This window comes from Oncorhynchus tshawytscha, linkage group LG30 (genome assembly GCF_018296145.1).
Source record: "Oncorhynchus tshawytscha isolate Ot180627B linkage group LG30, Otsh_v2.0, whole genome shotgun sequence".
NCBI classification, from domain to species: Eukaryota; Metazoa; Chordata; class Actinopteri; order Salmoniformes; family Salmonidae; genus Oncorhynchus; species Oncorhynchus tshawytscha.
In genome coordinates this window covers 25,602,122-25,617,346 of record NC_056458.1, presented here as the reverse complement: position 1 = coordinate 25,617,346, position 15,225 = coordinate 25,602,122, and the positions used below count along the sequence as shown (strand labels likewise).

Sequence of the window (15,225 nt, the reverse complement as noted above, 5' to 3'; positions counted from 1 at the left end):
AAAAGAGCATTTGGAAAGGAGCCGAGCGCTGCTCTGAAGCAAAATTGAAGAGGAAATCTGACCTCCCACCAAATAGATTTCCCTTACAAATAAAATCACAGGGAATTGAATACATTCAACTGTCGGAGAGGGAATAGAGGAGAATTATGATGGAGAATGTATATTTTCTATTGGAATAAAGACATATGATTACCATAGCATTGAAGAAAGTTTTGCATTAAAATGATTGTCACACAATGTAGTGGAGTGCACACAGAATAAGTAATAAATTGAACCGAAACTGAGCATTATAGTTGAAAACCTTTATTTGTTGAGGTGAACGCTCCACTGAATGCAGATAATCTTTCACCACTACTTTGTGTGGTCTGATACATTAATTCAGCATTAACCAAAAATAAATGTAGTACAGTACCTGTACATTACCATCCAATTAGAGTATTTTTCCCTTGAGTACTGCAATTTGCTATGGAAGCGAAATGTAAGGGGTTAGATTCGGGACTCTTGCTCTGGGTCCTCTGCTGTCACCGGTTGAAGCATTTGCCACTGCCTTAGTCTCACTGTGGCTTTGTAGCCATGCTGCCTGTAGCTCTTATACATTTCTGTGGAACCCTGTCTGTCTGCCTGCCTGGGGGAGGTGTGTGATGCTCGTCTAGGTGTGTGTCCCCCTTCTGGACCCTCCAGGGTCCCCCGCAGGTTGACCCCCTTTGTAGGGGATTGGGGTGGGGATTCGCGAGGGCTTCTTGCCTGGTCTGTAGTCGTGCCTTGGCCGGAGCTTCAGCTTGTAGATGGAGGGCACACTTTCTGGTTTCTTCAAGGTTCTCTTCTGCCTGAAAGACCCATACCTTGGTTTCAAAAGGCTATCAGGACCTGTTATGGTAGTGGCTCTGGGGTTCACTACAAGTGAATTGGCGTCTGTCACCCTGCGCCTTATGCTAATGCTAACTCCATTCCCAGAGTCTGGTGAGAAAGTAGAATTAGCGGGCAGCTCTTTGGACTCGACACCAGAGCCCATAGAGGACCAGGAGCTGGTTACACAGGCTTTGGCCACTTTGAGGTTTAAGCTGGAGTTCACAACCTCTGTGTTGCTGCAAGTCTCCCTAGCTCTAGGGCTACCAGAGAGTGTTTTCACCCAGCTCTCCACACACACCTTTTCCAGCAGCCTATTCCCTTTGGAGAGCTCAGTGATGACTGCATCAAAGCTGGCCTCAACTGGATGTGTGGCATAAGAGGCTGAGGTATGTGGAGATGGTTCGAACCCAGCTAGAACTGTACTGAATCCACCATAATCGTTCTCAGCGATATTCTGAGATGGTTGGTATTGACCGTTTTGCTTGCATTTTCTGTCATCTGAGTCGATGCTGAGCTGCTGGAGGTTGGACAGGATCTCGTGCTCCAGACTCTGGTACAGACTGGCCTCCTGGGCTGGGCTGATGGGGGGAGGGGTAAACAGGCAAGCATTGTCTATCGCTCTGTCTCCTGCCACAAAGACTTTGCCACATAGTTCTGGATGCTCAGGCTCTTCAAGGCTCACCACAGTGCTTTTGTGAGAAGCCTTGTCATTGACAGGAAAGCCAAATGCAGTCTGTCTTGTCAGGCCCTGCATTCTCTCATGGTTGGAGTCGCTGTGTGAAGGGTTGGTTGTGATGTCATAATGGGTGGGTGTCTTATTTGGATCCCTCAGATTTCCTCCAATGGGTGTGAAGGGCCTGACTTGGCATTCCCCAGATGATTCTTCACAGAATGTTTTGGCTGGACAGAAGCTGCGAATTAAATCGGGGCTCTTTTGAAGAGTATCAATGTTTTCAGGTTGCTGGATAGTGATGGTGGGTTGTCTGGGGCAGACAGGGGTATATCTGGCGGGTGTAGCAGCTCTTACTGCGTTGGGTCCTCCATTCCTCTGGGGGGCAGTACTGGTTGAGGGTTCTGTGCTGTTGCCACCCAACATGGAGCTCTGCCTGAGCTTAGAGGCAAACTGAGACTTAGTCCAGGTTTGAGTAAGCCCGTTTTCTGGGCTGGGCTGGGAGGATTGCTGCCCAGGGGACCTGTGGAAGACCAGGGGGGTTCTAGGCCTCTGAGCCTGGGGCTTAGTCTTGGGCTGGGGTGTGGAGGAGTGTTGGATGTACCGAGGCAGGCTGCTGGTGAAGCGGGGGGCATGGGACGAGCGTGTGGCCTCTCTGCCTGTCCTCATGGAAGAGTTCAGTGCTGAGTCATCATTACGCCCAGACTGGTGGTGCTGGAGAGTGGGTGTGGAAGCACTCTGTCGCAGTCTGAAATAGCACAACAGAATCACACTGTCAAGTTTTGATATGCCACTGCGCATCCGATCTCTCCAAGGTGACCTAAATAACTACCATTATTAATTTGTTAATGCAAGTTGGCACATGAGTAAGTATACATAATAAAAGTTGTTTCCAGGCTTCTCTACAATGTAGCCTACCAAATCCACTTCTGCAAACTAAAAACAAAGGCTGCTTAAACTAAAAATTATTATTTAAAATAGTTACCTTTATTTCACCAGGCAAGTCAATTCAGAACCAATTCTTATTTACAATGACGGCAAGAGGCAAAATGCCTCCTGTGGCAACGGAGATTAAACAATGTAAGACAAAACGAACAGACAGAAGACACTGGCAACAGCACAAATTAGAACAGCAAACAAACAGTGATGTGTTTGTGTGTGAAGTAAGATGCACACATCTAGCCTAGTTTTCTGCTTTCAACAACTGTTTCGGTCTTGTATTGTTTAGCAATAATATGTAATAATAATGTGTTAAATGCAAAAACTGTCACGTAAAAGGCTGTCAGAACGCACTATACTACATTACATTTAAGGCCCTCAGTTACTCCCTGGTAGACAGCAACACTGAAAATGTGATTAGGATTTTAACGAGACAGCCAATATTATCTTTATTTTGGCATGTTGTAGACCCAGCGATATGACAGATGCAGAACGTAAACAGCACAGAGGGTCAATTTCCACAACAGAGAGTGTTGAAGCATGAGCTCAACTTCACTGATGTTTTGGTCCCATGGCTCACAAGCTGTAAGAGCTTGAAGAGAACAGGTGCACATGTGCAAATACTGTGTGTGACAGCGAAGTCTTGCATCTTGCTCATCTCAATATCTGCGGTGCTGTTCGTGGCAACATCATTTTGCTGAATCTACCTTTAAGTGGGCCTATATAATGCTATTGTGCTGTATTTTCTTTGTGATTTGCTTGAAGTTGATGAACAGCACAAAATCTCTGGATGTATGCTATGGCCAAAAATGCTATGCATTTTAATTTAAAACTACAGTAAAGTACATAATTGTTACCCAGAAATGATTTGATAATGAGAGGTTTTATGCTATGACCAAAAATGCATACACCTAAACTCAGCAAAAAGAAACCTCCTCACTGTCAACTGCGTTAATTGTCAGAAAACTTGTATTTGTATGAACATAAGATTCAACAACTGGAGACAAACTGAGCAAGTTCCACAGACATGTGACTAACATAAATGTAATAATGTGTCCCTGAACAAAGGGGGGGGTCAAAATCAAAAGTAACAGTCAGTATCTGGTGTGGCCACCAGCTGCATTAAGTACTGCTGTGCATCTCCTCCTCATGGACTGCACCAGATTTGCCAGTTCTTGCCGTGAGGCGTTACCCCACTCTTCCACCAAGGCACCTGCAAGTTCCCGGACATTTCGGGGCGGAATGGCCCTAGCCCTCACCCTTCGAGCCAACCGGTCCCAGACGTGCTCAATGGGATTGAGATCCGGGCTCTTCGCTGGCCATGGCAGAACACTGACATTCCTGTCTTGCAGGAAATCACACAGAACGAGCAATGGCATTGTCATGGTGAGCCTGCAGGAAGGGTACCACATGAGAGAGGAGGATGTCTTCCCTGTAACGCACAGCGTTGATTGCCTGCAATGACAACAAGCTCAGTCCGATGATGCTGTGACACACCGCCCCAGACCATGACAGACCCTCCACCTCCAAATCGATCCTGCTCCAGAGTACAGGCCTCAGTGTAACTGTCATTCCTTCGACGATAAACGCAAATCCGACCATCACCCCTGGTGAGACAAAACCGTGACTTGTCAGTGAAGAGCACTTTTTGCCAGTCCTGTCTGGTCCAGCGACGGTGGGTTTGTGCCCATAGGCGACATTGTTGCCGGTGATGTCTGGTGAGGACCTGCCTTACAACAGGCCTACAAGCCCTCAGTCCAGCCTATTGCGGACAGTCTGAGCACTGATGGAGGGATTGTGCGTTCCTGGTGTAACTTGGGCAGTTGTTGCCATCCTGTACCTGTCCCGCAGGTGTGATGTTCTGATGTACCGATCCTGTGCAGGTGTTGTTACATGTGGTCTGCCACTGCGAGGACGATCAGCTGTCCGTCCTGTCCCCCTGTAGCAGTGTCTTAGGCATTTCACAGTACAGACATTGCAATTTATTGCCCTGGCCACATCTGCAGTCCTTATGCCTCCTTGCATAGAAGGAATAGACTACTCGTTGAATAGACTACTGAAAATGATCATCTAGGAGTATACCATACCGATAATATAAACTGGAGAAAAAAAACCCAAATCTAAATCTGTTAATTTGCACATCGTTTCCAAAAGCAGGCTGCCCACAGATACCTCCTGGTGTAGTGTATGCTAACATATGCATCCCTACAATCATTATCCACATAATTATAACTCGTGACTGTTTGTGCTGAAGTAGGCCAGCTACAATGTTAATAATACATTGTGGCGGCATGACAAAGTTGATTCATTTTAACGATCTAACATGTAGTGGGGGACATTACAGTGAAATGATCCAACACAATAAAACGGGAATGTAAAACTATGTGCAGCATGGAGGTATTGAGTCACATTATCACAATATAACAGTCATGCATGAGGACGCACGTTTTAGACAATTCCTTTGCAGATTATGTAATTTTACTCTTTGGAAAAAGCTAAGAGTCATTTCAATATCGGTTACAAAACACATTTTGCTTGATGCTCAAAAATACAGCCTGTACAACACCAGTGAAGTGTAAACAGACTCCATTCAAATTATTCATGAACATAATATGCTACCACAACAAATTAAACTTAACATTTACAGACTGACAAACTACATTAATTTAAGCCAACATCCTTTTTCTTGAACAAAAGTAGGTTTATGTGGGCAGCCCTGGGATCTGTACTGCAGTGTTTGCTTTGTTAATGCCTTATACACTTATGGGGCTCTCAGACAAGGCCATAAGGTCCTAATGGTAAGAGGGTTCTGCACTCAGTCCTCTAATATAGGTGTTAAGTGCCATTCTAACTCTGACAGAGCAAGGTGACCAATCTACACGGAGTATAAAAAAAACATTAGGAACACCTGCTCTTTCCATGACCGACTGACCAGGTGAACACAGGTGAAAGCTATGATCCCTTATTGTTGTCACTTGTTAAATCCACTTCAAATCAGTGAAGATGAAGGGGAGGAGACAAGTTCAAGAAGGATTTTTAAGCCTCAAGACATCGATTATGTATGTGTGTCATTCAGAGGGTAAGACAAAAGATGTAAGTGCCTTTGAATGGGGTATGGTAGTAGGTGCCAGGCGCACAAGTTTGTGTGTCAAGAACTGCAACGCTGATTGATTTTCACTCAACAGTTCCTGTGTGTATCAAGAACAGTCCACCACCCAAAGGACATCCAGCCAACTTGACAACTGTGGGAAGCATTGGAGTCAGCATGGGACAGCATCCCTGTGGAATGCTTTAGACACCTTGTAGAGTTCATGCCCCAACAAATGGAGGCTGTTCGGAGCACAAAAGTGGGTGCAACTCAATATTAGGAAGGCGGTCGCTGCTGATGCCAGACAACAAGCGAGGGCTTTTCAAAATATTATGTATCTTTTTTTAATCCATCAATGAACAGGTAATCTAATAATGTAGTTAAATGGCAGGTCCAGGTGAACCAAGCTGTGTTAATGATCCTGTTAGGTTCAAACTGTGTTTAAGGTCAGTGTGGCATTCACTGATATATTATGTACCCTGGTACTGAAAACCACCCATGAATGTGATCTTACAATCAATTTCAACACCCTCAATGTCCATCATTGTCTTTAATAGCATTATCATCAATATTACTAATATTTTCATCAATGCCATCACCATTATTCTCTTACCTGTTGCAAAAGGTAGTCTTCATCTCCCTGGAGAACCGGGGGCCTGGGTCAGGAGAGAGGGACGATCTGTTAGGGGAGCAAGAAGCTCTAAGCCCTGTGTCTGGTGATAGGGAACCCCTTGTCCTGGCTGGCCTCAGGCCCCTGGGGGAGTAGGTGGAGGGGGCTTCGGTGGGGGCCCAGAGGACGGGCTGGAAGGGGGTCTGGGCGTGGCGACTCATGATCAGCATGGTAGGCATGGTTGGACCCTGGCCGTCTGGGCGCCCCGGCAACCTGCCTTTGATCTCGTGGACCGGCGTGCCCGGGCGCTGGGCCAGCTTATGGGCTGAAGAGAGATGAGAGAGGGATGGAAATCAACAGAAGAAAACAAAGTCTTCATCTGTCACCAGTGTTACAGGGAAGCTGTTAATATCCCAGTAAATCACCAAGGTGAAAATAAAATGTAAGATACAGGATTCAGCAGCACATAATTTGAATGGTAATCGTTATTTAAAGCACTTATTTGCGGCATGGTGATCTTGTTAGGAATGAAGCACAATTTATAACTTTTGTTTTTTCCCTCACTGTATTTTTAGCTTAAGTATTTAACCTCCGATAGATCTTATGAATATCAATTAGGTTTATGGTTGCAATGTCAGTGCCTGTCACAATTCATATTTCTGCATTGGCATCAACTCTTCCCAATCTCTAAATTTGGGGAATAAAAGACCAGCGCTCATCAGCTGAAAGTAGAGGTTAGGCTAATGGCTGCTCCTAATAGAAATGTGTCTATTTATATGACAAAATGACAATCACAGTCCACCGTCCTTCCACTCTGGCCCTCTTGGGGCTTTATTTTACAAGCCTGGTGAGGCAGGAGAGTGAGATTTTACACAGCCCCAGGAAGATGTTAGGGATTGGGGGTATATTGGTTCACTAATACAGGACTAGTAAAGGCCCAGTGAACTACTTTTGTGAGAGAGAAAGAAAAAAAAGTTCAGCACCCTCAGCACCACTATTTCCTGCGGCTATGATGTTACATAACTTGTTAAAAGCCGACCTTGTAGAGGAGGCCAGCAATGCTTCAGTTACATTCACTACATGACCAACTCATTCCAAAATCATGGGCATTAATAGAGTTGGTCCTCCCTTCGCTGCTATAACAGCCTCCACTCTTCTGGGAAGGCTTTCCACTAGATGTTGGACCATTGCTATGGGGACTTGTTTCCATTCAGCCACAAGAGCATTAGTGAGGTTGGGCATGGATGTTGGGCGATTAGGCCTGGATCGCAGTCAGCGATACAATTCATCCCAAAGGTCTTCGATTGAGTTGAGGTCAGGTCTCTGTGCAGGCCAGTCAAGTTCTTCCACACCGATCTCGACAAACCATTTCTGTATGGACCTTGATTTGTGCATGGGGGCATTGTCATGCTGAAACAGTTAAGGGCCTTCCCCAAATTGTTTCCACAAAATTAGAAGCACAGAATTGTCTAGAATGTCATTGCATGATGTAGCATTAAGATTACCCTTGACAGGAACTAAGGGGCCTAGCCCAAAGCATTAAAAACAGCCCTAGACCATTATTCCTCGTCCACCAAACGTTACAGTTGACATTATGCATTTGGGCAGGTAGCGTTCTCCTGGCATCCGCCAAACCCAGATGAACCTGTCGGACTGCCAGATGGTGAAGCGGGATTCATCACTCCAGAGAATGTGTTTCCACTGCGCCAGCGTCCAATGGCGGTGAGCTTTACACCACTCCAGCCGACGCTTGGCATTGCGCATGTTGATCTTTGTCTTGAGTACGTGCGGCTGCTCAGCCATGGAAACCCATTTCATTAAGCTCCTGCTGAACAGTTCTTGTGCTGACGTCGCTACCAAAGGCAGTTCGGAACTCGGTAGAGCGTGTTGCAGCCGAGGACAGACGATTGTTACACACTACGTACTTCAGCACTCGGCGGTCCCGTTCTGTGAGCTTGTGTGATCAATCACTCTGCGGCTGAGTCGTTGTTGCGCCTAGATGTTTCCACTTCACGAAAATAGCACTTACAGTTGACCAGGGCAGCTCTAGCAACTGACTTGTTGGAAAGGTTGCATCCTATGACGGTGCCACGTTGAAAGTAACTGAGCTCTTCAGTAAGGCCATTCTACTGCCAATGCTCGTCTATGGAGATTGCATGGCTGTGTGCTCAATTTTATACACCTGTCAGCAACGGTGTGGCTGAAATAGCCAGATCCACTAATTTGAAGGGGTGTCCACATAGTTTGTATATATAGTGCAAGTCTTTTATTACACCAACATCTAGTGTGGAGCGGTAATATAATTGACAGAAGCTCAGCGGGGTACGCAGTCATCCATCTATGCTTCCTTTCCTTGTCCCCTTTAATGCATATGCTTGTCAATGCACAATAATACACAATAAGCAGCTCAATTGTTCAATCATGACAAGCGCAATGGTTAAGATGTGGACTGCCACCTAGTGTGCAGCATGCCCTACACTATTGCAATATTGAGAATCGCTTTGAGTAATATTCCAGGTATTCTACTTCTCCATCCTACTGTAATTATATAACACATCCATGTACTCTGATACCTTCTAAACTAAATTGCTCCCTGTGGGGATTAATAAAGTTGAGTTGCATTGTTGTATAGTATTGTGGTTAGAGTTCTCAGGAGCTCACAGGCACCCTGTGTGTCGTGATGAATAGACAGTCAATTTCCCTGGTGGATGCTCCTGCATTATGTAAGTGATGGTGATGCAAGCAGGCTCAGTCGGAAGGGGGGCTAGTGTGTGTGTGTATGTGGGGGGGTCTGAGAGAACTCACTGATAGAGGTGCAGCGACAGGGGTCATGCTTGTCCAGATAGTGCTCCAGGGTGTCCCAACCTCCACCCACTCGCACCATCACATGATTACGTAGGATCTGAAAACATGGACACGCATGCGGGCGCACACACACAAACCATACCTATGAAAAAGAGCACAACTGCAACATTGTATAATTGGTGGGTTAAGATAGTAAAAGACAAATAATTCACTCACAATAATGACTACATAGCATTAAGCATTTCAAAGAGACCTTCAAGGTTACATATATATGTCACACCCCACAGATACCGCACCCCACTTTCTGCCACAGTAAAAAAAAAGCACAAAACAGATCACTCAATTTTTCCACTGAAAGTTAAAAACAAAACAAAAATCTCCATAGAGTGCTACAGTATATGGGTATATCGGTGATAGATTGTCAGAGATGAGAGAGGGAAGAGAGTAGAACAGGTGGCGGAGGGAAGCATACCCGAACAAATATGAGTGTGCTGGAGTCCCCCACCCTGTATTTGCCCTCAGACACTTTGAACATGGGAAACTGTGTGGGGCAGGTGCAGCGGCTAATGAGGCACTGGACCTGAGAAACAAAAACACAGGTGAAATCCAAGAGCCAACACTTGAACATGTACAGTTGAAGTGGGAAGTTTACATACACTTGGCAAGTTGGTTAGGACATCTACTTTGTGCATGACAGGTAATTTTTCCCAACAATTGTTTACAGACCGATTATTTCACTGTTTCACAATTACAGTGGGTCAGAAGTTTACATACACAAAGTGGACTGGTGCCTTTAACTTCTTGGTGACGGGGCAGTATTTTCACATTCGGATGAAATGCATGCCCAAATTCAACTGCCTGCTACTCATCCCCAGAAGATAAGATATGCATATTATTAGTAGATCTGGATAGAAAACACTGAAGTTTCTAAAACTGTTTGAAACATGTCTGAGTATAACAGAACTTATTTAGCTGGCCAAACCCCAAGGATAAACAATTCAGATGTTTTTTTGAGGTCACTCTTTTCAACGGGCTTTCATTGGGAATCCAGATTTCTAAAGGGACCTTCTTGCAGTTCCTATTGCTTCAACTGGATGTCACCAGTCTTTAGAAATTGGTTGAGGTTTTTCCTTTGTGTAATGAAAAAGTACAGCCATCTTGAACGAGGGTCACTTGAAGTGTACTGTTAGAGGCGCATGACCAGAAAGCATGCTTCAGTTTTGTTTTCCTCCTGTATTGAACACAGATTTTCCAGTCTTCAATTTTATTGATTATTCACGTTAAAAAATACCTAAAGTTGTATTACAAAAGGAGTTTGAAATGTTTTGGCAACATTTACAGGTAACTTGAGATATTTTGTAGTCACGTTGCGCAAGTTGGAACCGGTGTTTTTCTGGCTCAAACGCACCAAATAAATGGATATATATCGACAGAATTAATCGAACAAAAGGACCATTTGTGATGTTTATGGGACATATTGGAGTGCCAACAAAAGAAGCTTGTCAAAGGTAAGGCATGAATTATATTTTTATTTCTGCGTTTTGTGTCGCGCCTGCAGGGTTGAAATATGCTTTTCTCTTTGTTTACGGAGGTGCTATCCTCAGATAATGGCATCGTTTGCTTTCGCCGAGAAGCCTTTTTGAAATCTGACATGTTGGCTGGATTCACAACAAGTGTAGCTTTAATTTGGTATCTTATGTGTGATTTCATGAAAGTTTCATTTTTTAATAGTAATTTATTTGAATTTGGCGCTCTGCATTTTCACTGGCTTTAGGCCAGGTGGGCAACATAATCCCAGAGAGGTTAAACAGCTTGGAAAATTCCAGAAAATGATGTCATGGCTTTAGAAGCCTCTGATGGGCTAATTTACATCATTTGAGTCAATTGGAGGTGTACCTGTGGATGTATTTCAAGGCCTACCTTCATCCTCAGTGCCTCTGCTTGACATCATGGGAAAATCTAAAGAAATCAGCCAAGACCCACCCAAAAATTTGTAGAGTCCTCCACATGGCTGGTTCATCCTTGGGAGCAATTTCCAAACACCTGAAGGTACAACGTTCATCTGTACAAACAATAGTATGCAAGTATAAACACCATGGGACCACGCAGCCGTCATACAGCTCAGGAAGGAGACGCGTTCTGTCTCCTAGATATGAACGTACTTGTGCGAAAAGTGCAACTCAATCCCAAAACAACAGCAAAGGACCTTGTGAGGATGCTGAAGGAAACAGGTACAAAAGTATCAATATCCACAGTAAAACAAGTCCTATATCGACAATCTGAAAGGCCGTTCAGCAAGGAAGATGCCACTGCTCCAAAACCTCCATAAGAAAGCCAGACTACGGTTTGCAACTGCACATTGGGACAAAGATCATACTTTTTGGAGAAATGTCCTCTGGTCTGATTAAACAAAAATAGAACTGTTTGGCAATAATGACCATCGTTATGTTTGGAGGAGAAAGGGGGATGCTTGCAAGCCAAAGAACACCATTCCAATCATGAAACACGGGGGTGACAGCATCATGTTGTTGGGGTGCTTTGCTGCAGGAGGGACAGGTGCACTTCACAAAATAGATGGCATCATGAGGCAGGAAAATTGTGGATATATTGAAGCAACATCTCAAGACATCAGTCAGGAAGTTAAAGCTTGGTTGCAAATGGGTCATCCAAATGGACAATGACCCCAAGCATACTTCCAAAGTTGTGGCAAAATGGCTTAAGCGCAACAAAGTCAAGGTATTGGAGTGGCCATCACAAAGCCCTGACCTCAATCCTATAGAAAATTTGTGGGTAGACCTGAAAAAAAAATGTGCAAGCAAGGAGGCTGCAAACCTGACTCAGTTACACCAGCTCTGTAATGGGCCAAAATTCACCCAACTTATTGTGGGAAGCTTGTGGAAGGCTACCTGAAACATTTGACCCAAGTGAAACAATTTAAAGGCAATGCTACCAAATACTAATTGAGTGTATGTAAACTTCTGACCCACTGGGAATGTGATGAAATAAATAAAAGCTGAAATAAATCATTCGCTCTATTATTCGGACATTTCACATTCTTAAAATAAAGTGGTGATCCTAACTGACCTAAGACAGGGAATTTTTACTAGGATTAAATGTCAGGAATTGTGAAAAACTGAGTTTAAATGTATTTGTCTAAGTTGTATGTAAACTTCCGACTTCAACTGTACGTAATCAGAAGTACTGCACATGATGTACTGCACATGATGTACTTTACGTTTTTATATGTTGTCTTTATTCTATAGCCAGGGTGACGAATAGTTCAAATCAAGTACAATTCAGTCTTACACAGACACACTGTGTTAGACAAAGGCAGCAATACTGTGTCTCCTTACACTATCCAGCTATTTCTTAAATATGCAATATATCAGTGAGTGACTGTATTGAACCCCAGACTTATACAAATCAGACATATCCCGGCAGCCAAGGCACCCGCTAAGACATTTCCCCTGCTTGTCCGACAACTCACATCTTTGTAACAACAAAAACAAGCCTTCATCCCTCTTGACACAGGGTTTTAAGTGAGTTACGACAGCAAAAGGTGGTGGTCCAACCATTGCCAATAGAGTTTTCCCTTTCGCTTAGTTAAGGTCAAATTGAAAAGGGAAGATTCAAGTCAATCCTGTAGCCTATTTTGACATGTACAGCAATTTCCATGGTCTGTTAATCTTTTCCACAAAAATGATATGGTCTAATTCATTTCCTCAGATAACCTCATTAAAATGGAAATAACCCTTATAGCCAAAACTACCATCATTAGGTTTATCCAACAAGTAATATAATTCAGTGTATAAAACCGAGTACTAGTCCTTTCCCCATAGAGGGATCCAGATCAGTAGTTACACCAGACTGGCCACATTGCGGGCAGGAGATCTGATCACTGGTTACTTCGGATTGATTTGAGCATTAGTTACAGTAGACTTGATAATTGTAGAGTTCACTTGTAATAATGGTAGATTTGTAATAACTGGTCACTTAAAATAGATTTGATCGCTGATTACAATTACAGATAATATTAGTGACTGTGGGAGATGGGTGAACTAGTTGGAATAGTGGATTTGATCACTGATTATAGTGGAAGATTTGTTCATTGGTTCCAATTTGTGAACTGGCTCCAGCGGTGCGGTCTCACCATCTCATCCAGGTTTTGAGTGTTGGAGGTGCGCCGCTGGGATTTGGCTAGTGGCGGGGTCTCTTCCAGGGGCAACTCCAGCTCCTCTCTGATCTCCTCCTCGATCTCTTGCTCCAACTGGATCAACACGGGGGCGGCCATGCCGAAACGAGAGGCCCGCCGGGCTACTTCCAGCAGACACAGCACAAAGTTCTTCTCATTCTTCCGCAGCACAAGGTCGTCTGTCTCAAACATGAGGACATCTGGAGGAGTGGGGAGAAGGATTGAGTGAGACGTCTGAGGATCGAGATGTTAACGTAATACGAAGGAGCAGCCTCATGTGACCAACATGACCAGGAAACCAGGAGTTTTCTGTTTCCAGATGAATGTTCACGTGAATGTTCTATCCAGGGATGTGATCATTAGAAAGTACAGATTTAAAAATTGAGGGAAAGGTTCAGGAGGCCATGTTCCTATGAAGTATGGATTTAGAGCCTCACCTAGTGGTACATTTCCATATTGCATGCATTCCATCAAACACTGTTGAGCACTTGTCTAGCACACACTGTCCGTTGTAGGCTACTGAATGTGTGCATGCGTTCAGATATATATATATATATATATTTCAATATTTTGAATACAATAGGCATAAATAATATTGGGATGCTGGTCAATAAGCCATTAATTCAAGAGACTCCCATTCATGTCAGTTTGTCACACCTGTTTGCCACTTGACCTGTGGGGCAAGTGGGTGTGGATTTACGGCATATAAAGATTACATTCGCAATGGCTTCACCCAGTTAAACTATAATTACGTTCAAGCCTTCTGTAGGATATATACAATTGAAAAATTGTGGCCAGCAAAAGTAGTTGTCAGTCAAAACATAAATTGCCATTATGCAGGAATATTGTCATACCTTTAATATCCATATGCTTTCGACACCAACTGATGAAATTTGAGATGTTGTCCCGGGCCAGGAAAGTTGCAGGTTGGGCCGAATTTACGAACGTGACACCGTTCGTTGGCAGCTGGACGTGTCGCACCATCCCGTACTTTTGAATGAACTCTCCCGCCACTCGTGTGACATTATTGGCGTGGGAACAGAGGACCGCGCCCGTCTCGAGCGCCTCCAGTATGTTGTTCACGTCAATATCGATCTCGTACAAATCTCTCAACCATTCTGCCAAATCCTCCTTCATCGCATACAGGTACTCTTCGCTAGACTTGAAGGGCTTGATGCTTTGATTTGTGGCATGATGAATCCCAGTGGACATTGTGAGCAATATGAAATGTACACTTCAAGCAGAGAAGTCACGACATGAGGCAAAACTATCGTTAAAGTAGTATCGCAAATATATTATTGCCTCAACCCGGATCCACTTATTTCATGCGGTTTGAACGCGTAGCTAGCTAGTTCAGCAAACGTTAGTGATTTACAGTGTAAAACGCTCGACTATAAAGTCATTTATTTCAAAATATGGTCATTAATTAAATGTTCGAAATAGTCAAAATCAACCTGAAATCTGTCTACACTTATTTAAGTTTCTCTAGCAACCCAGGCTGCCAGTTTGTTTTGTAGTGGCTTCTGTGGTACTCTCCTTGGTTACAAGGTAACGGAGCTCATTCCAAACATTCCCATTAACCATTTCACGACCAGTCCCCCCCAACAAGTTCAAAATTCCTTCCAAAACTTGTTTAATGTTCTTACTTATTTTGTAGCTGGACGTCACTTGTTACACATATTTTATATAATCTCGTTAACCCAGAATTAAAGTTATACACATATACATTTTAATTTAAATATTGTGTAGTAACTGAATTACATTGTCAGACACTCAAGGTGATATGCTTGCACATTGGAATTCTTAGTGTACATTTCCACCCTCCCCCACCCCTTCACTATTCAAACGCAAAATGTAAATTGTGTAGAGATGTCTTTATACCTTTGAAAAAAGCCACAAGAATAGTTCTGGGTTGATGGGTAAAGACAAAATACTACTTTAAAAATAATTCCATGCATAGTTACATGGAGCATACTTTGATAATCTAGATTGCAAACAGGAGTCATTTGAACATCTATGTAAGAGCTACAAGTTTGAGAAATCCCTCAAACATACATTGATCCAGTGCAAGA

The 15,225-nt window shown here is 43.7% G+C and overlaps 1 protein-coding gene across 2 annotated transcripts; it reads right to left on the bottom strand.

Annotated features, from left to right (window-relative positions):
- Positions 1 to 287: 287 nt before the first annotated feature.
- On the bottom strand, positions 288 to 15,151 carry LOC112228520 (GAS2-like protein 2A). Of its 2 annotated transcripts, none has more exons than XM_024393909.2 (6): positions 14,008 to 15,151; positions 13,112 to 13,353; positions 9,434 to 9,541; positions 8,962 to 9,103; positions 6,160 to 6,481; positions 288 to 2,267 (listed from the first exon to the last, which is right to left on the bottom strand). In XM_024393909.2, the coding sequence occupies exons 1-6, from the start codon at positions 14,363 to 14,365 to the stop codon at positions 650 to 652; spliced, it is 2,790 nt and encodes a 929-aa protein (XP_024249677.1). In that variant the 5' UTR covers positions 14,366 to 15,151; the 3' UTR covers positions 288 to 649. The 2 variants fall into 2 exon arrangements, with proteins under 2 accessions (XP_024249677.1, XP_024249678.1); XM_024393910.2 differs by having other exon boundaries at positions 8,962 to 9,058.
- Between the last annotated feature and the right edge of the window lie 74 nt (positions 15,152 to 15,225).